Source organism: Miniopterus natalensis, chromosome 9, assembly GCF_054644295.1.
Source record: "Miniopterus natalensis isolate mMinNat1 chromosome 9, mMinNat1.hap1, whole genome shotgun sequence".
NCBI lineage: Eukaryota > Metazoa > Chordata > Mammalia > Chiroptera > Miniopteridae > Miniopterus > Miniopterus natalensis.
This window is the reverse complement of record NC_142089.1, coordinates 73,208,621-73,236,355: the sequence shown is the minus strand read 5'-3', so window position 1 is coordinate 73,236,355 and position 27,735 is coordinate 73,208,621. Positions and strand designations below refer to the sequence as shown.

At 39.4% G+C, this 27,735-nt stretch overlaps 1 protein-coding gene across 4 annotated transcripts; it reads right to left on the bottom strand.

Moving 5' to 3' along the window:
• Positions 1-665: 665 nt before the first annotated feature.
• EEF1E1 (eukaryotic translation elongation factor 1 epsilon 1) lies at positions 666-25,824 on the bottom strand. 4 transcript variants are annotated; one of them, XM_087820652.1, is made up of 4 exons: positions 24,959-25,199; positions 24,161-24,361; positions 18,417-18,512; positions 666-879 (listed from the first exon to the last, which is right to left on the bottom strand). In XM_087820652.1, the coding sequence occupies exons 1-4, from the start codon at positions 25,112-25,114 to the stop codon at positions 757-759; spliced, it is 576 nt and encodes a 191-aa protein (XP_087676778.1). In that variant the 5' UTR covers positions 25,115-25,199; the 3' UTR covers positions 666-756. The 4 variants fall into 4 exon arrangements, with proteins under 4 accessions (XP_087676778.1, XP_016057920.1, XP_087676779.1 ...); XM_016202434.2 differs by lacking the exons at positions 666-879; positions 24,959-25,199 and adding exons at positions 8,976-10,341; positions 25,738-25,824; XM_087820653.1 differs by lacking the exon at positions 666-879 and adding an exon at positions 8,976-10,275.
• Between the last annotated feature and the right edge of the window lie 1,911 nt (positions 25,825-27,735).

The window sequence follows — 27,735 nt, the reverse complement described above, 5'->3', positions numbered from 1 at the left end:
GCACCATAGTTTTTGACTGTTAGAACCATGGTCAAAGCCCTGGTCTTTCAACTTCAAGGCTGGTACATTCCAATATAGCGAAGCTCAATCAGAGAAGGGGTCTTTCTACTGTGCCAGGCTTATTTCTGCCTCTTTATTTTTAGACAATCCCCATTCCTGATATGTTTTCTTGCCCCCTTTCTGCCTATTCAATTTACTAAATTTCTTTATGTTGTATAATAAAGAATTTGGCTGATCTTTGTCCCTGGTTCCTGGGAGATAACCTCTAAATCCTTGAAATTTCCCAAGTGGGAAGGAGAGCGGGGCTGGAGACTGAGTTTAATCATGTAGCCAATGATTCAGTCATCATGTCTGTATACTGAAACCCCAATAAAAACCTCCTGGACGCTGATCTCCAGTGAGCTTCCTGGATGGTAATCATGCACTGATATGCTGCCAGGTAAGGAGTACTGAGGACAAAGAAGCTTCGTGTTTGGGGCCCTCCCAGAGACAACTAGTGACATATGGAACCCTAGGGGGAGTGGGAACTCCCAGAATTTGTAGGCAGTATGTCAGTAGCATAGGTGGCCTGGGAACCCTGGAGCTCGTGGCTAGTGTCTAAAGTAAGGGCCGTCTTGTGGAGGCTGGCGCCCTTCACCTGCGAGGTCTGAGCTAACTCTGATAATCAGTGTCAGAATTATGTGGCAGCTGAGCAAACGCTGACATGGCACTTACGACATGCCGGATCCTGTTGTAAGGGCTGTGCACACAGTTCATTCAAGTCTCACGGCGGTCCTCTGAGCGAGGTGGTGGTGTCCTCGCATCACAGGCGAGCAGGGCTGAGGCACAGACAGGTTCGATGGCTGCCCAGCCTGGATGTGGCAGAAACAGCCTTGGGCGCTGTGTGTGTGTTTAAGTGTAGGTGGCGGGTAAGGAGAAAGTAAGAGACATTTGTAGGGAAGGAAAAGAGAAGCATATTATAATAGGCCATGTGGGCTTTTCATTTTCTCATCCAAACGCAGTGAACAAATATGTGTTGAGCACTTTCTGTGTGTCCAGCTCAGTGCTAGGAGCTGAGATTCCTTGGTGAGCACGGCTGCCCACCCTCTCCTTCCCGTGTGGAGTGGACAGTGCACCATCGGGGACCGTATGAAATCACTCACTATACAATCTCTTTTCTGCAATTCCATTGCTGATAGCCTGTACACGTTTTAGCCGCTTGATTGCATTGCTCTATACACTATTGAACTGTGTTGTTTTCTGGGATGGTCAGGTCCAGAGTATGCCTCTATTTCTTTCCCTCCCTTTCCAGAAATCTTTAAATTGCAGCTCACACAGCGAGGAGGGAGTCGGAGAAGCGCCGCATTGGCAGTGCTGTTCTGCCTGCACCTTCAGCTGGGGTTGGGGCAGCTCCTTCGTTTCTGACCCATAGACCCTCAGAGTTCTGAGGCTAAAAAGGTCTTGTATTATCTCTTGTTTCTGGGTTGACAAGACTTTTTTGTATTTTCTAAATAAAACTTTAATTGAGATGACTGTAGATTCTCACACAGTCATATACAGAGACATTCCTTGTGTACTGTGCCTAGTTTCCCTCCAATGGGGACATTTTGCAAATGTCAGTGTCACAACCAGGATACTGATATTGATATAATCCACCAGTCTTATTCAGGTTTCCCCAGTTTTACTTGTGTCCATTGTGTGTGTGTTTAGTTCTGTACAATGTAATCACATGTGTAGGTTTATGTGTTCATCACCACATTCAAGATATTGAACAATTTCAAAACCATACGGATCCCCCATGGTGCCTTTTTAACCACACCTACCCTCCTCTCTCCTCCTCTCCCAGCCCCTGGCAACCTATATTGTATCATTTCCAAAATTTTTTCATTACAGAAATATTACATAAATGGAATCACACACTAAGTATACTTTTCCTATGGTTTTAAGATTAGCTGTTCTCATTTTCATAGCACTCTATACATGATCATTTTTCAGAGATTCTCAATACCAGACACTTTAAAACCATGAAATTGTAAAGGGATTTTTTCAGTTATTGTACTTGTAAGAATTGACACTTAAATCATGAAAATAATGTGAATTTAGTAGAAGTTCTGACTTCAGGATAAGTTATTTGCTAATTCTCTGTTGAATCTTATGAAAATTAGAAAATAAAATGAGTATTCAATTACATGCATATTGAGAACAAACTTTGAAATTCATTATAGTATAAGCCTATCAAGGATAAGCATAATTGAGGGAGGAGACTCCTAAATTGTTTTTTTATCAAATGCATTTCATGAGATTTCCTCTAGAACATTTTCTATATTATTGTTTATCCCTTTTTGTCTAACCTATTTTTGAAGTGAGTTAAAAAATTAAAAGTGGAAGAAACTGATGAAAGCAAAGGAGGGGAAAAGATTAGAGGGTCTTTTGGGGTAAGACAGTCAATATTACGCATGTTAGTCCCATGAGGTTTTGGAAATGCATCCGGCAGTCTAGCCTGAGAGACCATTTGGTGTGAAGGGGGAGGCTGTGCATCGGCATCCTCTAGGTGGCAGTCACTTTAAAGTCCTGTACTGAGCCTTCCTGTCTGAATTCTCTGGTTCCCCTAGAGATGCTCCTGGCGTAGCTACATCACTTGGAGAGCACGTGGTGTCTTACTGAGAGAGCCGCTGTGGAGGGAAACTGCTCTGTGATAGGGCCGACCACTGAGAAGGCAGAGTGCACCACCTCGCTGGTCATTCCTTCAGGAAACTTCACTCAGCTGTGCAAAAAGACAAACCCACGAGCTCTTGGATGAGCGCAGCTGCCTGTCGCCCAAGATTCGGACAGATGTAGTGCAGTGGTTCTCACGCTGTGGTCTCTGCACCAGACCTCTTGAATCCAAATCAGAAACTGAAACTGGGCCCAGCGATCTGTTTTGAGAAGCCCCAGGTGATGACCATGCATGCTCAAGTCTGAGCAGCGCTGCTTTGGTTTGTACAAACCCCGTTACCTCTTTCTCCAACTCCTGACAATGATAGTTAACTCTAGAATTCTTTCACCCAAGCAACAGGGCTTGAGGCAAATGCTGAAAACAGGCTGGAACTGCAAGGCTGGTGAGGCCAATCAGAGGGTTAAAAACCTTTAAGACCTTTTAAAATAAGGAGCTGAGGGTGTGTGTGTATTTGTGTGTGTTGTAGGTCAGGAAAAAGGGGCAGTGGAGGAAGGATAACCTATATTACATGAAGAGACTAGTTCATGGACTGCACCAAAGACACTTTAGAATTTGTAATCAAATGGCTGAAAGTTTGTGGTATTGGTCAAAGAACGCCTATGGCCTTATTGTTTAGAGCTATGTCTTGTCTAATTAGTTGTGTGGCTACTTTATTTCAAGTTTAACTTGGACAGACAGGCCTGCCAGGCACGAATTTCTCAAACAGATGATGTTAGAGAGGACAGAAATTATCCACTGCAAGACTGTGAGGACAGATGACACCCAGCAGGAATGGCAAGCCAAATCTGCAGAATCCATAATACAATTGGCCAGCCCTAGGGGCCCAGCCTCTTTGAAGTGGAAGAGACAGCACGAATGAGCCATCACATCAACTCACCAGGCTGGAAGAGATGCAAAGCTTTCATTTTCCCCACAAAGAAATGAAAGTTTAAAAGATTAAAATATTCCTAAAGGAATTGTGCTAATAGGAGCAGAAATCCTTGAGACATAATAACAAAAATTACCAACATCTCAAAATCTCCTGACTTCCTGTCTACCTTTTTTTTGGCCTCCTAAGTGAAAGATGAGTTTTGCTAGATTAGGTAGCAGTTGGAATTAGTTTTATTCACCAGCAGTATGGGGAATAAAGGCAGAGCCTGCGGGAATGTGGGCTCCAGCAACAAGTAATCATTATTGCAAAATCAAATTCCCCATCTCATCTCTGATATGCCTGTATGTAACCCTAGAGCTGGGCTTCACAGTATTATAAATCCAGCATACAAGGCACGGAGCAGTGGGATATAGAGCCCCTCGTGTATCTAAAAGCTCTGCCCGGCAAGAGAGATATATGATGGCAACTTTCTCCCCATTGCTTTTGCAATAAAATGCACCTAGAGCTCCAGGAAGAGTTAGATCAGCTTCAATAAATCAAGACTAAAATTAAGATGGCCAGATATGTAGCAGCCTGCTCAGGTGTATGGAGAATTTGAAATTTAGTGCCCTGGTAATGGGTAGGAGCAGATTATCTAATTATGGAGAGAAAGAAGAAATATTGCTCTCTGGGGTAAAAAGCTAAATGCTCTAATCCATTAAACCACCACATCTCTGCCAAAGCTAGATTAATATTAAAGGTCATGTAACATCTAATTTTTTTCAAAGGAATAAAGTCAAATGTTAGCAAAAATACATAAATGGAAAAGCTATACTTAACAATTCTAATTTGGCTACTTACCACTTACGCAATTATAATTTTAACACAATTTACAATTCTAAATTGACTACTTGTCAATAAATAAATTACTTGTGTATTTAACCTTTTGGTGTGGTGTACATATGTACCTGATTATAATACAGTTTTATTCTTTCCTAATAATACCTGCTTAAATTTTTATCACCACATCTTGAAGCTATTCTGGAAAGACTTTCAGCAAGGCTGTGAAATGATGCACTGGCCATGGGTGATCTTCCCATTTATTCCATTACTACCTCCCTTTTTCACCCCTGCAGGAAACCTAACAGGCCTATTTACTGGCTTCAGGTACGATGGGGTGGAGCAATGGAAGACCTGTTTAACAGGAAGTAAAAATGAGAATGCTCACGTCTGTTAAAAATCTCAGTGCAATAACCTTATGACTGAATCTGCAGGGAGATGGGGTAGAGTTTAATTGGGAAGTCTGGACATGGATGGATGATTATGTCATTCTTGAAGTTATGTCACTTTTTTTTACTGTATTGTGACAGCGGCTACTTGAGATTTACAATCAGAGAATTCCACAAAATATGTCATGACATCTTGGATGCTTTGGGTGTAACTGTGCCTAAAGACAAATGGCCTTTTGATATTGTCTGCAGTTCTATTATTTCTATTTGCTTTAAAAGCAGTATTTATTTTAAGTAAGGAAAAATTCATAGATCTTTTCTTATTTGGAATTTTTTGTCTGTTCATGGGGACAGACTATGTTCTCTAACTCAACTGTACAATTCTCATTCTCTCCAGCCATGGTCTAATTGAGATGTTGGTTAGCATGTGGGTTAGTCCCTGCTTCTGCCCTAGCTCCTAAATTAACATGAGATAACCTGATTGTTGTCAAGTGTCTGGTAGAGCCCAGAACATAGTAGACACTCAGTAAATGGCATCTGATTATATATATTTACTTTAAAAAAATGTTGAGCCCTGGCCGGTTTGGCGCTGTGGTGTCGGCCTACAGGCTGAAGGGTCCCAGGTTCGATTCCAGCCAAGGGCACGTACCTTGGTTGCAGGCTTGGCCCCTGTTGGGGCACGTGCGAGAGGCAACCAGTTGATGTGTCTCTTTCATATCAATGTTCTCTCTTTCTCTCCCCCTTCCACTCTGAAAAGCAATGGAAAAAATACCCTCAGGTGAGGGTTAAAAAAAAAAAGTTGAGTGGGGGGCAATCTCCCAAAGAATGCTTTATATGCCATTTCAGAAATTTGTTCACAGACCACTGGATTGTAAACTCTACAAGGGCAAAGATGTAATTGTGTTATTCCCAGGGCCTGGCACAGTGTCTGATACAGAGCAGGTGCTAAATAAATATTTGAAGTATTACTGAATGATCAGCACTGCCGACTTCTGGGAATGCTTGGAAAAGGGCATCCACTTTGCAGGAGTAACATGGACAAAGATGGACCCATTTTGTTTTAGTCTCATTGATATTTTAGAAAAAAGAAAGAAAAATAGTATAGTCCATTTTCAACAGCTTGCAAGATGTGAGGACCAGAAATTTTTTTTTTTTAAATCCTCACCTGAGGATATTTTCTCCATTGCTTTTCAGAGAGTAGAAGGGGGGAGGGGGAGGGAGGCAGAGAGGGGAACACTGATGTGAGAGAGACACATCAATTGGTTGCCTCCCGACCAGGGCCAGGGATCGAGCCTGCAACCGAGGTACGTGCCCTTGGCCGAAATCAAACCCGGTACCCTCAGTCTGCAGGCCGATGCTCTAGCCACTGAGCCAAAATGGCTAGAGCAGGACCAGATGTTTTTTTAAACCGGTAATCAAATTGGTAAACTCATGCTTTACCAAAAATCGCAAGATGCTCTGCCAACTTGTCTTATCTGATAGGCTTACACGGAGCAGGTGCCTGGGAAAAAACTAAAGAATTAGTTTAAAAATATGACCTTAAAAACTTGATCCTTCGTTGATCACTTACTGTGTGCTAGGCACTGTGCTAGGTAATGTTTATCCACTGGCACTGCAAATTAAAACACCGTGAGATCAGTAACCTTTACCTCTATTTCATAAGAGGAATTTCACATGCAGTGACTTATCCAAGGTCTCATAATTAATACAGGGTGAGGTTGAGGTATTTGACTCTACTCCCGCCCCCACACATTCCTGTTTACAAACACTGCTTTTTGCTATAATACACATAAAATTTACCCATTTAGTGTACAAGTCAGTGGGTTTTAGTAGAGTTGTGTAACTTATTCTTTTTCCCCCAAATATTTTTTTACTGATTTCAGAGAAAGGGAGAGAGAGAGGAGCATCAATGATGAGAGTATTGATCAGCTGCCTCCTGCACGCCCCCTCCTGGGGACTGAGCCCACAACCCGGGCATGTACCATGACTGTGAATCAAACCAGTGATGCCCAACCAAGCAACACCAGCCAGGGCCATCTCATTTATTCTTGACGATACACACACACACATTTTATCCAATGTCTAGGGCAGCTTTTTTCCTCAGGTTGGTTAAAAACTAACTTTACAACTGACTAAGCAGAACTTGACTGGCACACCAATCAAGTGGTTTACAGGTTAAGTTTGAGCCAGACACTTGTCTGAATCCCAGCCCCTTGATACTGGTTGTGTGACCTTAGGCAAGTTTCATTATCTGCAAAAAGGGGATACAAATTAAAGTGAATTCAGTTAAAACGCTGCCTGATACATACTAAATGCCAGTAAATGTTAGCTATTATTGTTGTTATTATTAAAAATGCACATTAACAGATCTTCCTGGTAGCTGAATATTGGGGGATCCTGAAATAGCTTTTGAATCATGAAAATTGTCGTCAGCGAAAAGCATTTATTGTATTCTAATTCTTTGAAAATTGATAACCCATGGAATGTCAATAATTTATAGTAAAAATTATTTTACAAGTTGACTATTTGGCATTCAGAAGGCATTTTCCCATTTAAATACTAATTACCGCACCAGAGCCAGCTAGCTGCCTCCCCAGTGTCCCTTTTCCCCTTCTTCCTTATTGGCAGAGCAGACTTGATTCTGGCTGGTGTGCGGGGTAAAGGACACTTCTGGACTCTGTTCCGGCTGGGACGCTAGAAATGTAGACAGATATTGCTGAACAGGACTTCCAGGACTCCGTTGGAAGGGGATTCTTTTTGCCCTTCCTCTCTTCCTCTCTCTGGACCTTAATCATGGATTTGATGTCTGTGGCTCTGATAGCCATCTTGGACCATAAATTGAACTTGAGGAAGAAAACTACTTGTTCACTATGAGGAAGAAAGGTGGGAGCTGGGTGCGCACCAACTGTGGACTGTATTACCTTCTTTTACGTGAGAGAACCCAACTGCTTTAACGTGCTTTGTGCTCTATTCAGCTGTACCTAATTTCAATTCAGTTACTTCTCTTGGTCAGCACAAGTGGACTTGAAAGAATACTCCATTTTTTCCACAAGCATATATTGAGCATCTGCTGCTGTGCGCCAGTCATTGTTTTGAGGGCTGGATATGCAAGGGAAAAAGGAATCTCTGCTTTCAGGGATTTAAGAGTTTGGTGGAAGAGACATGTAATCATAAATAGTGCAATGCCATCAGTACCAGGAACAAGGGTAGGGAGTGATGGGCTGGTCGGAATAGACTTGATTAGCAGGATGAGAAAGTGCAAAGGGCACTTCAGGCAGAAAAGTACCGACAGAAATGACTGTGATGCACAGCAGCATTTCTATGACAAAATGAGTTGTTTCGATTTACATTCTGAGAACAGTACCTAACCTTTGCCAGGAGTCAGGCCTGTATATTTATGCCATCCCCTCATCCAGTATGATCTAAGCAGGTAGAGGGAGTCTTGGCACATGGTAACACAAGGGAACATCTGTTGAAGCAATGCTGTGCACTTCAATAAAGAGCTGGCTACTGGATATAAGGAATCAGAGGGTTAAGGCTCACAAGGCAGAAGTGCAAAGAGGGGACATTTGACAAAGAAGTAGAGGTGTCCTCCTACCCTTTCCCCACAGCAGACCTAAACTGAGGGGGAAAAAATGAAAAGGTTGGACTGGAAAGGCTACGTAGCCCCTCTCATCTACCCTGTCTGTCCTGCTGACCTGCAGTCCAAGGGGAGAAGAGAAGCGTGAGGACAGGAATGATTTGGAGCAGTGAGGCATCATGTGGAGTGTTTAGAGCAGACTTAGCAGGAGCATGAGAAGTCATAGACTGGGCTGCTTCTAGGGCACACACACACTAACTCCCAAGAATAGTCTCTGAAAATGCAAACACAAGTTTAGTTTCTAATTTAAAGGCCATTTTATAAAATTAAAAATGCTTCCAAGGGCAATGAATTGTGAAATCCAATCCTATAAAAGTCTTGATCTATTACAATGTACTTACTCACTGGCCTAGTAAATCTCTTGACTCAGTAACATGAAGGACAAAAATGGAGGTCTTGCCTGGCAGTGTTGCTCAGTGGTTGAGCATTGATCCACGAACCAGGAGGTCAGTTTGATTCCGGGTTGGGGCACATGCCCAGGTTGTGGGCTTGATCCCCAGTAGGGGGTGTGTAGGAGGCAGCCGATCAATGACTCTCTCATCATTGATGTTTCTCTCTCCCTTTTCCGTCCTCTCTCTGAAATCAATAAAAACATATTGAAAAAAAAAAAGAGGAACTTTACTGACAGCCATGGGATACATGTTAGGCTTTTTCACATACATTCTGTCCTTTAATTCTCATAACTTAGAGCTACCTTTAATTTTGTATTTTATTTTTACAGACTAATAAGATTAATTGATTTGCTTAAGGTCACACAGCTAGTAAATAATGAAAGCAGGACTCAACCAAAGGGCTGTCCTATTTCCTGTCTATGCTCTTTCCAGTTGATCTTTGAATCGTATACTAGTATTAAGGTTCAGCATCGAAACTAAAGTATTAAGTAGCATTAAACAGTAAAGTGCTAGAAGGCTCTATTTTTCTTATTATTTGGAAATATAAGCTCTTTAGCTCTCAATAATTGATTACTTATTTACTCAGCCAGTAAGTTACACATTGTATAGATTTGTTAAAGTGTCTCTTTGTTCTTTACATATAGGGCTTCAACAGCAGCCTTTCTGTGACAGTTGGCTTTTAATTTAGAAACATCTAGTAGTTATCAAGTCCACAATTAGTGGGATGGCAGGAATTTCCCATCTTTTTTTATCCACTGCATTTTCCACTAAACCCAACAGCAAAAAAAAAAGAACCATTAACTGAAGAGAATGTATCTTATTCTAGTTTCCTCTAGGGCAGTCAGTAGTTAGTTTCACTCCAATGAATACTGACTACAGAAAAGAAAGAAACAAACAAAAAAGATTTTTTCAATCACATTTACTGATTCACATAAATATTTGAAAACACATCTGTCTTTCCGTTCTCTATCCTTGGCACAATGTTTTGTAGATCTTAATAAACAAACTACAGTAAATATTTGTAAGGGAAAATGAATTTTAAAATATGAAAAGATATGTCAATAAATAGCCAAATAGGTCAATCATTAGAAGGACTATTTTAAAAAAAATTAAGCCACTGATTTGCAACTTTCATTAAAATAAATTTCATCTATAAAAACAAAGTAATTTATAACTTCATCTTAACTCAAGTTTTGACAGCAGTTGAATTTTTACATAAAAAAATGCAAGTTTTCAACTGTAAAACATTCAGACACACGTTTATACTTTAAAAATTCTATCAACTTCAGCAAACACAGAACGACTGTGTATCCATTTACATTAGTCCTCTGGTCCAGAGTACACCTTCCATTTAAAATATTTTTAACCTCGCTTCTGTACGGCATGGGCAGCTTCTAGTGGGAATTGGCATATAGTCTGTTCTTGATGAAGACAACACTAGACAGATGTTGCCTGATGCCTGGATAATGCTGAATGTGACAAAACCAGCGAGACACATTAAGATATTTCTCCTTTTCTTGAACTGTCAGGTCAACCTAAACAGATTAAAAACACACACACAACACAGACATTACATAAACACAACTATTAATATCATCTGAGTACGAGATAGAAATTGGGAAGAAAAAAAAATAGTCCTAAAACCACCATATTCAGATAGGAGTAAAAAATTTCAGTCACTTGGAAAAGCCATTTGTTTAGTGCTTTTATGTTCAGTACAATACCACATGCGCTTTCTAGGGAAATCTCAAGTTTTCAACAAATGCCAATGTTACATTAACTCAGGATCTGGAAGCCCAGAGTTTTTTTTACTTTATCGGAAAGGAAAATAGAGAGAGAGAGAGAGAGAGAGAGGGAGAGAGAGAAAGAAAAGAAAGAGGGAGGGAGGGAGGGAAAGAAAGAAAGAGAATAGCTCCCAAAAGACTAAGATATGGCTCTTTCTCTAATATTTCCAGCAAACCTAACAAAGAGAAAGGTTTATTGGCATCTAACATACTTAACAAGGGAATACTATGTAAATTCATGTATATATAGCTATTTATAGATGGCTGGTGCATGTATATGTAGACTACTGCTTCCTTTCTATTGATCTTTAGGGGAAAACTTAAGAAGACAACGACCCATTTAATTTTAAGTGATTATTGCTTACTACAAAGAAGGAAGGGCTATTTCCAGTGGCAAAAATGCCTCAGATGAACAATACACCTTCTAAATTTCCAATGAAGCTTAACACTCTCTTCAGTGGATGTAACAGTTCACAGAATTTACTATCAAGCTACAAGACTGTGCAGAGATTTGTTTGGAGAAAGATACAATAAAAATAGTTGGTGCCAATCATTTCACTGGGCTCAAAATCCAAAGTAGTAGACTTACAGACTTTTCTCTAAGACAAATCTTAGATTGGAATCATGAAGAGTTGTCAGGTAAAGAGAAAGCCAATAGGACAGTAACTCACAGCCATGACCCATGTAAAAGAAGTGCAGTTACATCTGTTGTTGTTAAGTCAGCATTTAACAGATATTTTAAGTCTATAAATCTGACAGGAATGCTTAAACAAAGAAAACACTTCAGTCACCCTTGTGTGGTTCAAACCCATTAGCAGTCTGCTTGTTGGAAGGCACTTCTATTGAGATGGCTGTGTATGTCTGCTCAGAATTTAGCATATATATATTTGTACTTTTAGGCAAATATTCTAAGTTACTGGGTCAAAACTGAAGGATAAATCACTCTTGTATGCAATTATTATTACAGAATACAAAATAATATTAGCAATAAAAAGGTAGACAAATAGTATTTTCTCAATAAATGTTTAAGTGAACTCCAATTTCCATTTTATATTTACTGCAAGGCTAAAAATATAAAAAGAGAAATTGACGCAAGTTATCCTGTCTTCCTGTTGCCTTTATGACATCAGGATACTACTGGAACATTATCTTTGGTGGTCTCAACTATCTCTGTTGACCCAGTTTAGTTAAATTATTAGCAGTGAGAGGCTCACTGCTTCTGTTACATAAAAATTTAAGTTTGGGTTTAAGTCCCACATATAAGCTGCTCTAGCAAATTATACTCATCTTGTTTAGGGGGCTTAAGGTTGCATCTAGTTATCAGACATATGCTCCTATAACTGTTTCACCTACAATATAGTTAATCCATGGCATGGAGATAAAAAAATTTACACATTTGTCAAAAAAAACTGGTCAAGAATGTCTTTTTTTAAGCAAAAGGTACTTTTATTAAACAAGAAGTCATGGTTTCACATGTAGAGAATTACGTTATTCCTGTCCGGTGTGCTGTCCACAGGAGGCACTTAAACAACCATCGTGGAATAAACTAAATATATAATTCAAAACGTAAAACGGTTTACAAAAGAGATTTTTTGGTTCTTTTTATTTACCATATGTGAACTTCACCACTGATTTAGAAAGAAAATAAAAGATTTTTTTAAAAGCTCAACCACTAGTAAGCATAGCTGCAAACTGAATAGGAAATGGGGGTGATGTCACCTAAATAAATAAATAAATAAAATTTAAAATCAACTCCAGCAAACCTCTTTACTGATAGTTAAAGCAAACAGAAAAACAAGTTTTACCCCAACTTGATTTTATGTTCATTCAAATCTGACCACTCTCTTGCAATTTAATCTCTCCAGAACGTTTTCTTTTAAAAAGTCTCCCCTCAGCCATTTTGTTGAGATGTTATTTTTCAGAATGAATCCAAATGCCCGGAGAAGAAAGCATTTCCAAACAATAAAGCACTAATGCTGCCTGATCTACGTTCGAGTTGCTACGCAAATTTAGAAACGGTAAAAAGGGGAATATATAGTCACTACTTACATTTAGAACAGCATCTGCTATCAAGAGGACCAGCATATGCTGCTACAGGGCTCATTATTTAAATTTACAACAACATGTAACACATAGCAAAATCAATATTCTTCAACTTAAACTTTCACACTTAGCGTCTCTAGGTAAGGATTATAACAGACACACAGTATAGAATAATTTTTATTCCAAGACCTCCTTAAACTTTGTCTAACATTTCCCAATTTCTTCTAATAACTTTTCACTAGATGTTCTATTTTAGAGAATGTAAATGTGTTCATTTTTCCTCAGGAAACTTTGCTAGAAATACACAGAGCTTTTCCAAAACGATCAAGTTACCACTTAACCTCCTTTTAATTTAAAGTTTGGAGCTAGTCCCTGAGTCTGAGAAAACTGATTGCCCTCAATGTGTTACCTCTGCTACTTTTTTGGTGGACTCTACTTCTGAACTTACTGTAAATAAACAATGGATTTTCTCTGCACCAAAATTAAGTTTTCTTAAAATCTTTGGATGGGATCCCCATCAACTATTTCACTTACAACACTGGTTTTCCCTCATCCCTTTCTAGTGGACTAGTTTGCCCCCCAACCCCTCCACTTTATACAACAGGAAACAATGCAATTGTTCTAGTTACCACTTCCTGCTTCTTATTGGTCTACATGCCAGTGTATCTACAGTGATGCTTGGCTCTACTTAACCATTCCTTTTTTATTGCTATTGGCACTCTATAACTAGTTTGAACTTTAAAGCCAAACAGATAATATTCTTAGTCACTGATTTTCCATGAAGACATGTGAGAAACACTTGAAGGGACTCATTCCAGATCAGGCAGAAACGCTGGTTTGCTACCTTTCCAACTGGCACCATGCTGCCTTTGAGACATGCTTTATGGCCAGCAGGCCTGGACTGCTCTGCAGCTATTTCTTTTTCCTTTCTTTCTAAAGGAACGACATATCTCCATCAGTGTACTGAACTTCAAAACAGACGGATTTTAGTTGATAACAATCTTATACTCAAGCAGCACATAACGTTACAAAGGATTGTAATAATCTTGAGTAACAGTCTGTTCAAGGGGACTGCAATCTACTAGTGAGATCAGTTTAAGAAAGCAATGAGTCACTGGTGTGATCATAAGCAGCCACACTAACTGGCAGTTTAACAAAGGAGGAACAAGGTATTATTCCTCAAAGGGAATTCAGATAGATCAGATCTTAGAATTAGAGTGAGTCGGCAACAACTAAAACTGGGCTCACAGTGAAACAAAATATAGGACTATTTGATAACTTGAAGGTTCCCTGACTGCTGTTTTGTACACTGCACTGATTACATTTTAAGTATTTAATAACATGAACAAATAAATGAAAGAATGAGGGCAAAAATAAATATACCGCCAAAGCACAGAGCACGGGAAACTGTCTGATGAATGTGAGCAGGCAGCCAATCTGAACTTTACATCTACTCTGCCAGAATTTAATACCTAGTAATCATTTTTTTCTCATCTGGGTATATTTACACCTAACTCAACAGGATGTCATTTAACACCACAGTGTAATTCTCACAGTACAGGTGTTAATCTGCAAGGCCTGTTCCTTGAGAAAGTATTTATTTCTCCCATGTACTCTGCCTGTATTTGGGCCAGGGTGGGAGAGATGCTTTGGTTATGAACCCAAAAGGATGGTTAACTTACGTATTATTCCACTCAATTATGTTTTTAAAAAGATAAGCACAATATCTTTAATCATAATATACTAGTCACTACAAATAAAGAGGATACACATTTCAAAATAGAACTATAAATAGGTACCGATCATTAAATATTTTGACTGTAACCCTAGTTTATCATGTAGCACTGAATGAAACACCTCTCATCTGAGTGAAAACCAAACACCCTAGAAGGCACACAGACCCATGATTAAATAACTCTGCAGCTGGGCTGTAAATATCTTGCACTATGGAATTATGACCTTGTTTGCTCTGCTGGCAAAGAAATCCCACACAAGTGCCCTCCTTCTCAGGGTGCTTCCTTTCCCTACTGCATGACCTGCATAAGCCAGAAGAGAGAAACACGTAAATATATACTTGGTTCGCAAGAGTTACATGTCACTAGCATCTTTTTTTTTTTTTTTTAATTAGATGGAGAAATGCTCTCCGTCTTAATGACAGCTTGATGCTAACCAAAGCTAGACCTCGAGGGGGTCCTGACAGGCCTTCATTAGTCTGCTAAGAGGCATCACATAGGATTAGAGATGACATTTCTCTAATATTAACTTTAAAATTCAGTAATGGCACATTTAAATATGTTTTTAAAATGTCAGGAAGTGTGTTGTTTTTAGATATAAACCATCCTTGTTGCCCTCTACAAGGTAGCTTTGCTCACAGCAGCAGAGTCTCACTCAAATCAAGTTGTGGACTTCCCCAGGCTGAGAGACTCCTGGGTTTACACCAGGAGAAAGGCAGGTACTTGAGAAGCAAGTCCTCTTTGCCTGAAGGCTTTCTGCACTTCGAAATGAGGTCAAAAACAAAACAAAAAACTACAAAAATATTTTTAATCAGAATGGGATGGAAAGGAAAGAGGCTGGTGCATTCAAACTATTTCACCTCTACTTAAACTGTCCTCATATTTAAATACTTTAGATTTAATTCTATTGAAGTATATAATTAAAGACTATACTTTCACTATAAAGTTAAAATAGGAAATATTACTTAAAATAGGAAATATAAAGAGGAAGAGGTTGCTAAATACTGCTAATCTCAACTAGCTTTTAGCTGCACAAGGCACTGTGTCAAGAGCTGGGAGAGATACAGAGGGAAGGAAATAGGACATGATTCTCTTCGATCTCCTTATTTCGCTTAAAATCGAGTCTTATTCCTTTTAAGTATGGGGAACACTCATCCCACTTTACTCCTGTTGTACAAGCGTAATTATTAATAGCCCCACTATCACTGACAAAAGCGTTGCTTAGGATAAGAAACCATATGGTCATCCTACTTATACGCAATATTTAGTCAAACTTATCATAAGCTTTCTAAAACAATAAAAAGTCCCTTGGAGAGCCAAAGCCATCCAAATTCAACAGATACTTTCCTGATAATTTCACGATTCTACATTCCACTTTTCTCTATATCTCTCTTTAACTGATCACATAATATTCTGGTCAGAAATTAGCACTAGATTCCATTTTCTCTTATTCACTAACTGCTTTCTTATAAAACAGTTTTACCTCTTCGATGAGATCAAAAGTTGCTTGAAAATAGTTTTACACTTTTATGTCCCTCCAGTACCATATAATGGGAACACACAGTAAGCTCTTATTAAGTAAACTTGCAATAATTGGGAGTACTATGCTGAATTAAGGGTAATACTAGGCCATTACAATAATAATGTTATAGGACCTAACATAATCATTTAGGATCTTAGAGAAATAATACTTAATAAGGTATATAAATCCAAATGGAGGAATTATAGCTTGAGTGGGGACAAAGAACATATATCATATGTTACTATGGCACTGTCATTTCTGAAGGGCTTCCCCACACATTGACACTTGAGTCAGAACATGGAGTTTGTCTTGGCCCTTCCAAAACCTGAGCTCTGTGTCTCTGTATAAAGCACATGATGTTCCTAAGCTTTGGTTTCCTTCTCTGTAACAGGAAGACAATTCAGCTAGTCTTATCTCTCTCGGTACTGTGAAGTACAGTAAGAAAAAATATATAAAACTCTAAAAAACATAAGAGATATGTGAATTATGTTCTTCAGTGTTTATGGAGGAGAGGACGGACTATATATGTGTACAAGGAATTACGTTAGACAAATATGAATTGCTGCAATCTCTAACTCAAGCAGTTTCTAATTTAAAGACAGAAATTTTCCAAGAAGACTTACAGTAAAAAATGAAACAAGCCAGGACTGAGGTAGTTTGCGAAGTACAGAAAGAAAAGGAGGAAGAGCACCTGAATATGCTTTAGGAGCCCGAAAGGACTTCACCAGGAAATTAGTGCCAGAACTGAGTGTCGCTTGATGAAATACAAATGATCTGGGTGAAGGGCTGGGCCAAGCAGCAAGAGAGGAGCAGCACAAGGACACTGCGCAGAAAGAGCAAGGACTGAAGAGCCTCCGGGGAGCACGTTCTGGCTGAGAAGTGCGTGGGGGGAGGAGACCAGCAAGGGAGGCAGGGCCCCAGGCAGAAGGGCCTCCTACCCCAGGGAGAGAGGAGCTACCTATTTGGAGGAAGAAAAAGACACATTTGTGAGAAAAAGTGCCCCAGTAACAATCAAGATGGATTGCAAGAGATGAGATTGGTGGCAGGAGGCCATTTCAATAGCCCTAACAGAAGACAATGAATTCTGGAACTAGGGCAATGTCACCTAGGATCACAGCAAGAGACACACGGGACAGGCATCCATGAGGTGGAAACGGGACCTTACTGACTGAATGCGTGAGGTGAAGGGTACAGAGGAATGCACAAGTTCTTTTTTTCCGCAGGGAAGATGGATGTTGGGAGGAGGTTTTAGGTAGAGAAATATAAGAAAGTACAAACTCTGAACCAAACTGCCTGATTTCCAGACCTGGTTTTGCCACTTACTTGGATGACCTCAAAGAAGACATTGGACCTCTCTATGCCTCAGTCACTTCATCTGTAAAATGGGAATAATAGTACCTATCTCACAGGGCTGCTATAGGATTAATGAGTTAACATTTATAAAGCACACAGAACAGTGCCTATATAGTTAGTGCCACATAACTATTTGTAAATAAATTTAAGATGGGAAACAATTTAAAGAGATTGACCAGATAGAGTGAAAAATTGAAGATATGAGAAAGAAAAGAAATGAAATTTGGGGCAAGGTCCAGAAAGGGAGAAGGTAGAGGGGGAATTGAGGTAAGAGGCCAAATGAATGGATTAGCCTAAGAAAACATCGAGATGATTCTTTCTGAGTCCAGAAAAAGGAGACAAGTTGAGTGAGGATGTGCACTTAGGCAGGGCTAGAAGGTGAGTATATTCAAAGACAAGCCTCTATTTTCTAGCTGAATAAGGGAGGCAGGCTCTGTGATAATAACCTAAGATAAAGGGGGAGGCGGAAGGGTGGGGCTTGAGCAAAGGGCTAACAGTCTAAAATTGCGCCCGGGAGGAATAAAAGAGCTGATCAGTATGACAGCCCAGTTGAAATTGAACAGTATAAATTTATAGCGGTACCAATCTTAGTGTTGTAATTTCTATACCAGAAGTCAGCCTGGATATAGTATTGAAGGCATTTATTTAGACTAACCAAGAGTTGAAGATTTACAGGGAAAGGGTGGTGAGTGTACAGTGGAACAAAGAAGTTGAAGATGCTGTAATAAAAGAATGTAGTCGAAGTTACACAAAAGGGGATCTAGGTTCGGTGGGGAAGAAAGTATATAGATTAGAAAAAGGGAAGGGGTTACTTCAGATAATGATGGGATTTAGGGAGTAAGAGATTAAGAGCTAAGGATAAGAAGTCACACAGAAGATGGGGTATTGGAATTAAGACAGAGAGGTGGGGTCCAGGTGATGATGACAATCAAGTCCAAAGTGTGGCAAGAGAAGTAGTTGCAAAGAGCAGGAGCAACAGGAATCAGGCAGGTCCAGGAACAGGAGACAACTATCTGATGGACACATAGAAGGAATATTTGCATAACGGTCCTTGTATAAAAATTATTCCTCTCATTTTTATTTGATAAGCTGAAAACTGAAATTTGATTAAATTCAAGACAAAAATAATAATCTGAACATTATAGAAAAATGCCAATAATTATTCAAATACTCACTATGAAGCGATGGAGACCGTAGTATAATAGGATATCTGCTAACGTGAAGTTATATCCTGTAAGATAGACTTTATCTTCAAGATATGAATTAAGATCCTAGGAAAAAAAACAAATAAAATGTTTATTTAAAAAACAGTAATACTAAAGTTAACTAACTACTGTATCATTTGACTTGAAAACATTCAGAAGACTATTAGAAAACAAAGTACTGACATTTAGTTTAATAAATTACCTTTGACATTAATAGATTCAGATTTATTCAAAATTACATATCATATACTAATCACCTCATTTAAAAAAAATAGGGCAAACGTTAGTCTTATTTTAAAGAAGTAAGAAAATATTAAAAAAGATATTAAAACTGATCATTTCAGACTCCCAATATTTTTTGGGGGGTGGAGGGGAGCATTTAAAAAACTCCTCAATGATTTCTAACTCTTAAGAGAATTATAATTTATTGGTTTGTTGCATATTTATATAATTGCGGTAGAATACATGTAACGTAAGCTTTACCATCTTAACCATTTTTAACTATGTAATTCAGTGTTAAGGGTATTTACACTGTTGTGCAACCAATATTCAGAACTTTTTCATCTTGCAAAACAAAAACTCTATTAAACAAACTCACTATTTCACCCTCACTCCAGGCCCTGGCAACTACCATTATGCTGTTTCTACGAATTTGATTACTTTGGATACTGCATGTAAGTGGAATCACAGAGTATCTGTCATATGCAACTAGCTTATCTCACTTACCATAAGTTCTTCGAGGTTCATCCATGTGAAGGATGCATCAGAATTTCCTCCTTTTTAAGGCTGAATAATATTCTGTTGTATGTATATACCACACTTTGCTTATCCATTCGTCTGTCCATGGGGACAGGTTCTTCCCACTGGTTGGCTATTGTGAGTAATATTGCTATGAACATGGGTGTACATATACCTGTTTGAGACCATTTGAGTATATATCTATAAGTGGAATTACTGGATCATATGGCAATTCTATTTTTAATCTTTTGAGGAATTACTGCACTTGTTTCATAGCAGCTGTACCACTTTACATGCCCAACAATGTACAAGATTCTAATTTCTGCACCCTCTCATCAACATTGTTATTTTCTGTTTCTTTGGTAGTAGCCAACCTAATGGCGGTGAGGTGGTATCTCCTTGTGGTTTTGATTTACATTTCCCTAATGATTATTAATGTTGAGCATCTTTTCATATGCTTATCAGGTTTGTATGTCTTCTCTGAAGAAATGTCTCTCAGGTCCTTTTGTTCATATTTTAATTGGGTTCTTAGTTTTTTCTTGGTTGGGTTATAGTTCTTTATATATTCTGGATATTAACCCTTTATCAGATAATTTGTAAATATTTTCTCCTATTCTATGGGCTGCCTGTTGATTGTGTCTGTTGATGAACAAAATTTTCATTTTCGTTGCCTGTGCTTTTGGTATGATACCCAAGAAATCATCATCAAACCAAATGATATGATATTTTTCCCTATGTTTCCTTATAATTTTATAAGTTTTATAATTTTAGGTCTACATTTTAGGAATTTCCACTTTGAGTTAATTTTTATATATTGTAAGGTAAGGGTCCAACTTCATTCTTTTGCAATTGGATACCTAGTTTTTCTAATACCTTAAAGACTCCAGTTTTAAACAACATTTAAAGCTACAAAAAGTCCTGTTTCATTTGTTCTCCAGACAATTACCATCAATTTTTAAAATGTTAAGTATATGCAAAAATAATAGTTCATTTAAAATCATTATAAAAAAACTAATAAGCACTTAGCTCCCTAAATAGCCAATCACACTTTTGAAGGAAAAAATATTTAAAGTAACATGTTAAACAAATGATTTTTAAAAATCTTAAAAGGTCCAATCTAAATTTGAAATATTTCTGACAGACCAGAGTAAATAAATCAATTTCCTGAGCAAAGAAAAAATCTAGATAAAAAATATTATATGAATACTTTTGGTCCCTTTCAAATTTAATGGCACAGAAATTCACATTAAATTACCTTTAAGTTAAATAAGACAAAATATTCATACAACCTTTAGAGACAGGTTTATAAATAAATAGATTATATGAAGTATTATCAAATATTCCCATAGGCTCCTCTGTACTCAACAGCATTTATTCTGGAAAAATTCCTTAAATTGTAGAGAGCATTTTGTTTTCTTAAATCACATTCCAAATGCATGGCGCATTATATGGTGCAGTAATCAGTAAATGTTTGCTGAATTTAATTTAATCTCTTTAAATCTGCCCACACCTTCATTTAGAGACAGTAATTTCAAAATGGTATAAGAATATGAACTGCCAGGGGTGATACAGATGAGGGCATAAAGGAATGTGAACATGAATGCTGAAGAATCAAAGTAAAATTTGGGAAGGAAGGGTAAAACATGAGAACTACCACTTAAATTCTATAGTAATCTGTTGAATGGAGATAGTTTTTCTCCAAACATCTTCAAATGAAACATTGATAAAGTATTAAAATAAAATAAATATATCTTCATTTAAATATATCTTCATTTTAAACTAAGGTCTGAAACAATAATTTAACACTCCTTAATATAGTATATATATTCTTAAAATACAATCTTTATCTGTTTTAGTTATACAGACTCTCAAGGTTATAATCTTATAACTAAGGACAAAAAAACTACAATTAGGTAGTATTTTTCTGGTTAGTGGCACTAATGTCTAGTTTATTTCCTTTTTTTAAGATCTTTTTTAAAACTATGTTTTTATTGATATTTTTAGAGAGAAAGGAAGGGAGAGGGAGAGAGAAACATCAATCAGTTGCTTCCTGCACACACCCTGACTGGGGATCAAACCTGCAACCTGGGCATGAGCTCTGACCAAGAATCCAACTGGTGACCTTTTGGGACACAGGACAACACTCAAACAACTGAGCCACACTGGCCAGGGCTGTTTATTTCCTTTTTTAACAAGTCTTTCCAATGCTATAATTAAACTTTAAAAAATATGTTCCCCCACAGAGTTCCACCTGATTTTTTTTTCTTCCTAACCATCTAATAATATTGAAAAAGTTTATAATAAACAACTATATATCCTCCATCTAGATTCAACAAATGTTAGTGTTCTGCAATGCTTGCTTTTTGAAATTACATATTTACCTTAATTATGAGCCACTTAAACTCAGAATCGTGGTTTTTAGCAAAGAAATTTAACTTTGGCGAGTAAGAATTAGACCCCTTCATAATACCCTAATAGCAAGAATTTTTAAAATTAAAATAAAGATAAATATCCAGTCCATACGGGCAAAGAATACATATAGGCAAATTTTTAAAAATAATGAAATGCTCATAAGCATTATGAAAAAAATGTCATAGCATTAATAATTTTAAGAAGAAAAACACAAAGTAAACAAATCACTTTTTGGTTTACTTGTTCTGGTAATGAAATTGTGGTGGTGATGGAAAAAAAGGGTAACGTTCATGTCAGCAAGGGCTTGTGGAAGAAGTTACTCTCATATACTACCAAACTATAATAATATACTTTTCTGGAGGCCAAATGAGCTACATAGCCTTAAAAGTGTGCATAGTTTTAGCTCAGCAATTTCCCCTATAGGAATTAGCTTAAGGAAACAAATGGAAATGTGTTAAGATATTTAGCAATAATCTAGTAACTACACGGGGAAAGACTATTTAAATTTTGGTACAAATATATGACGGAATACTAACAGGTTATCAAAAAGATAGTGTAAGTGAATATTTATAGACATGTAAAGATGCTCACAGCACAGTCAGTAAAGAAAATAAAACAAATTAGTGTGTTTTGGTTGTTGCTAACCTCACCCAAGGATATTTTCCCCATTGATTTTAGAGAGACTGGAAGGGAGGGGGGAAGGGAAAGAAACATGGATGTGAGAGAGCCACATCAACTGGTTGCCTCCCACGCATAGCCCGGATCAGGGCGGGGGAACCTGCATCCCAAGTACGTTCCCTTGACTGAGAATCAAACCAATGACCCTTTGGTGCTCTGGCCAATGCTCAAACAACTGAGCCACGCCAGCCAGGCCAATAATAACTAATTTTAAAAATAAAACACACACATATATATGAAAAGAAAAAGCTTGGAAGGAACACAAATATTTGATGACCGAACATAAATGTTACCAAACAGTTCTCTCGTGGATAGACCTACAAATGTTTGAAATTTTTTATTGCTTATTTATATTTCCTAATTTCTATAATAGATATCTATTGCCTTTAAAATGAAAACACTACCTATCATAAAACAGCAAAAAGCAAAGCAAAACAGAACACAACCCTTTCTCACCTGTGCTCATATGGCCAAAAATCACACTGCAGCCCATTATCCATTTATTTGTCCCCTGCGGTCCAAGTTCTGTGAGGGGAGGGACTGTGTCTAATGGGTCACTGTACCACTAGTTCCTAGAACCGTATCTGACACGTCACGGTAAGTACAGAAACTGTGGCAGAGCAAGGACAATACCCCAAATCGCCCAGCTCCTCATACATTTCAAAAATGGTAACAGTTCCAGTCACATTGTCCTGATTGAAATTTCAGATAATATTTACATATCCCAGACACAACATTTTGGTGGAATTACTCCAATTCAATGAAATCCTGTTCCTACCTTTCAGAATTAAATACTTTATTACTATCCCTTTTCTGGAAAATAGTAAGAGATAGTTATATTTATTTTTTATTTGCCTGAAATCTCACATTCACTTAGAGGAAAGACATGCTTGCTCCTGTCTGGAAATGCAGCCGAGCATGGCAGGGGGCAGAGGAAAGTGTCAGTGTGGATATTTAGAACGGTCACCACGACAGGCCTATAAAGGAACAAGGCCTAAAATTTATTTTCTACCAGTTCTATTGACAGTATCTATCAGGAACATAGTTTAAACCATTTCCTCAGAGTGATAAATGAAAAACTTTCAGTACTATAAGACCTCCTTGCACAACTTACATGATCAATTTGTGTGATAATGGAAATAAAATTAGGAAACAGAGGGGTTCCTGCAATGCTACGTGGTTGTCTGGATGACCTCTGAGGCTCCTTTAAGTTTTAAGCTTTCAAAAAATTTTTTAAAATTTGCTTTATTTGTATAAAAATAATTAACAAAAATAATTTCAGTTGGAATGTTTTTTATTCTCGGTGACTCTGAAGCCATATTCAGTTTATATTTTATATCAATAGATTATTTTATTTTAATATGATTTCTTTAAAACGAAAATATAAATCCTAATGCATTAAGTCTCAAGGGTGGGAAATTGTCATATCAATCTGACATTTTTTTTCAAACTACAATCCCCAAAGATTCTGATTCCCCTTGTCTTTGAAAAAGTACTTTATTGATTAAGGAATCAAGATTGCCTAGTGGGAAAGTAAACATTAAGCCATCACATTAAAAAAAAAATCTTACAAAGTTTTAATTCTTGACTATGATAGTGGCATGAAGGAAAAGTACAGGGTGTGGTATTATGAAGGAAAAGCATATTGAACAAGGAATGGCATCTGTCTGAGAGAGAAGTAATCAAGGACCTTTCTGAGGAAGGGGTGTCAAAGCTGAGACCTGAAGGGGGAAGCTGGCAGTCTGTTCAGGCAAAGGTAACAACAGGTAAAACTACCCTGAGAAGGAAACAGGAAGGTCAATAGCTTCCCCTACAGATAACTCAGGGAAGAGATTCCTGCTGGTAACAGTTCATTCGTTTCAGCCTATAAAGAGAAGTCACAGTACCTTCAACAGAATGCGGATATCGTCTTTACTGGAGTTCCCATCTACTCGAGTTACTCTGTATTCTAACCATTGTTGAACTATTGCTTTTTCTTCCGCAGTGCTCCCGAGCAAATAGTCTTTGTTGGCTTCCTTGACTAGATGAGCTGCTATAGTAGCCAATCCTGTTAGACATGGACCGCTGTTGGTTTGAAGAACTGGAATCTTAAAAAGAAAAAAAGTTCAGGTAAATTTTTAAAACAAATACCATCACGACTGAAATTCTAAGTGGTCTTTAAATCCCTCAACTGCTTTTCAAATACTCTTAAGATTTTAGTTTAAGGAGTTTTTCCAGATGGCAGCGGAGTAGGTGGATCCTTCTTGTACCTCCTCCCAGAACCAAACTGTAAATAAAACTAAAATGGGGAACAGTCACCCTGAATTACCAAATGAAGACTAGCTGAAGAGACTTTTAACAAGGAAGGGCAGAAACCACCTCCAGATTGGTAAGAAGAGTGGGGTGGCGAGAAGGGCTGGCCCAGCTCCCATGGGCAGCAGGCGCAGGGTTTGGAGAGAGATCTCGGCTGCCAGTGGGTTTTCCCTGAGAGGAGTGAGGCCCAGACGTCAAGCGAGGCTCCCTAGTCCCCAGCCCAGGGCACCAGAGCAGAAAACAGCAGCTCAAGTAACATCCAGCAGTGTAAGGGGGGACAGGGGGCCCTATCAGCCAGGGAGAGACGCTGCCTGTCGGAGATAATCCACTTAAAAAGAACAAACGCAACTTAAAAAACAAGAGCACAGGATTTTCATTCGCCAGCCACTCACCTTGAGGCTTTGGTGGAGGGAGGGCAGTGGGCCTGGGGGTGCCTGCGAAGAGGCTGGGGTGGGAGGAACTGGGAGGAAGACGTGCGCTGGGAAGTCTGGGTCCCGACACCCCAGCAACCAGCCTCCTAGTTTAACCACCCCCCTCCTTCTCTGCATGTTGCACACTGACACGGAAACCCAAGGCCTCAGAAAAGCCTTTCCTCAGTCTTCCAGATTGGGCCAAGACCCATTGTGTCCCCTAAACGCGCTACGCTCCAGCGTCGCTCTATTCAGTATTGCAATGAAAAGAGATGCAATGTTTGCCACTCGGCTAAAAAGGGCGAGCTTCCCGAGGGCAGGCGGCGTGCCACCGTAACCGCCGCGCCGCACCCCAGGCCCAGCGCGGTGCTCAGCGCGAGGCGCCCAGCTCGCTCCGCGGGGTAGCTGCGCAGCGATGAATGAAAGGCGCTCTGTCACCGCCGTCGCTGAACGCAAGCGCGGGGCCTCCGGGTTGGTTTATCTACGGCCTCCTGGAGGACTCTCTCCGCTTTCCCGGAACAGGGTTACAACATTTACCAAAAGAAAAGGTTCGGGCCGAGCCCGACCGGAGGCCATCCCCTCGCCCGCTTCCGGCAGCCGGGGCTGCAGGCAGAGCCAGCCCCGCGGCGCCGACACGTGGGGAGGTGAGGGGCCGCGTCCTCGCTCCGTCCGCCTCGGCCGGCCAGCGCTCCTCCCAGCTGAGGCTCAGCGGGCCCCGCTCCCGTCCACCTCCGCCCCTCCGCGCCGCCTCCGCTTCTCACCTGGCGCTCGCCCTGCGCGCTGTACTTGTTCCCTTTACTCAGCCCCAGGGACTTCTCCAGCAGTGTCAACTCAGCGGCCGCCGCCATCTTTCTGCCACAGCTCCCGGCAGGGGCGGGACCAGGACAGCAAGAACCTCCCTCATTGGCGGGGAGGGAAGGCCCTCTCCCACAAAGCTCTTCGGCTATTGGCTGGACAGAGGGGGCGGGAGGCACGCTGCGCGCAGGGGGTGGGGCCAAGGGGAGGGAGGGGCGTGGCGTGAGACCCGGGGCCGTGGGGGGCGGTGTCCTGAGGTCCCGGAGCTCCTGGGGTGCACTGCCGAGCCCGGCTTTGCTTTCCGCGGTGCTCTGCGTCTTCTAGGCAGCAGGCTGTTGCTTTGACTGCCCGAGTTAACTGGCTAACCGATTTGGCATGCTGACGCTTTCTATATAGAATTGAAACCGAAATTTACCTTAGTTTGGCTCACGAATCTGAATCTGAACAATCAAGTGGAATAGCAAAGAGTTCACTCTCTGTTAGGGGTTTCCAACGTACAGCGTGATTTATGGGGATTTAAATTGTGTTTTAATTAAATTATTTTAATTTTTCTTCTGTAAATCTACAGCTCAATAGTAGCAGAATATAAATTTAAAGATTATTTATAGAGCACTGGTTATATTAGCATCAAGTGACTTCTATAGCTCCCCCCCCCCCAATCAACCATTAGTAGTTTTAAGGATCTTTATTAGCAATACCAGAGCAATAGTGAGATGACTTATGTAGCTTTTGTTATGTAGGTAAGCAATACACATGACGTTTTCCCTTCATGTATATTTCAACTTTGTATATTTCAAAGTTGAAAATGGGGGATTTATGTTGAAGGCTTGAATAGTTACGAAATATTTCTAAAAAAAAAATTTCTGCGTCACAGAATGCCTATTAGTCTGAGAGAAATGGAAACGAAACACTACAAGGTTTCATCACTAAGTGAGAAATATAGAAGCTAAGCGGGGAATGTTGCACTGTGTGACATCTTTCCTACCCCAGAATACTGGCAGCAGAAGAAATGTAAGAAAAAGAGAATTTGACCAAATCAGCCTAAAAAAATACAAAGAAAATGGCAGTTCCATTTTTAATTTTTTGATGAAATTCCGTAGTATTTTCCGTCGTGGCTGCACCAGTCTGCGTTCCCGCCAGCAGTGCACTAGGGTTCCCTTTACCCCATATTCTCGCCAGCACTTGTCCTTTGTTGATTTGTTGGTGGATCCATTCTGGCAGGTGTGAGGTGATTCCTCATTGTCGTTTTAATTTGCATCTCTGATGATTAGTGACTTTGCGCATTTTTTTCATATCTTGCTTGGCCACCTGTATGTTCTCTTTGGAGAAGTGTCTATTTAGGTCTTTTGACTGTTTTTTTAATTGGATTGTTTGTCTTCCTTTTGTTAAGTCGTATGAGTCCTTTATATATTTTGGATATTAACCCCTTATCAGATACCTCCTTTGAAGCAGCATGGAGGGACCTGGAGGGTATTACGCTAAGGGAAATGAGGCAGTCAGAGAAAGGCAAGTATGACATGCTCTCACTCATATGGGGACTATAATGAGCAAAATAAACTGATGAACAAAATAGATCCAGAGACATAGGAGCATGTTACAGGCTGAAATATCTCAGAGGGAAAGGGGCGGGGGAGAGAAGGTTAACCAAAGAATTTATATGCGTATTTGAATAACCCGGGGACACAGACAATAGTTTGGTGAAGGCCTGGAGGTGGTGGGGGGAGGTGCAGGGTGGAGGGGGTCAATGGGAATCAAAGGGAACATCTGTGATACTTTCAATAATAAAGATACATTTTTAAAATACAAAGGAAATTTTAGTGTAATTAGATTGTGCATTAATTATCTGTTTATTTTCCATTTACAGAAAATTGAATAACCACCTTACCACTTCCAAATAGGCCAGTCCTCTGAGAAAAATCACATATCTATTTTCAGCATTTAGGTACAGTTTTTGATTGTAGTAA

Excerpts from the sequence above, each read along its gene's own strand:
- EEF1E1 (XM_087820651.1), bottom strand. The coding sequence starts at position 25,114 with ATGCAGAGAAGGAGGGGGGTGGTTAAACTAGGAGGCTGGTTGCTGGGG. Across the intron at positions 24,362-24,958 it reads CCCTCCACCAAAGCCTCAAG|ATTCCAGTTCTTCAAACCAA; the intron begins GTGAGTGGCTGG and ends TTTCTTTTTAAG. Across the intron at positions 10,342-18,416 it reads ACGGTCTCCATCGCTTCATA|GTTGACCTGACAGTTCAAGA; the intron begins GTGAGTATTTGA and ends TAATCTGTTTAG.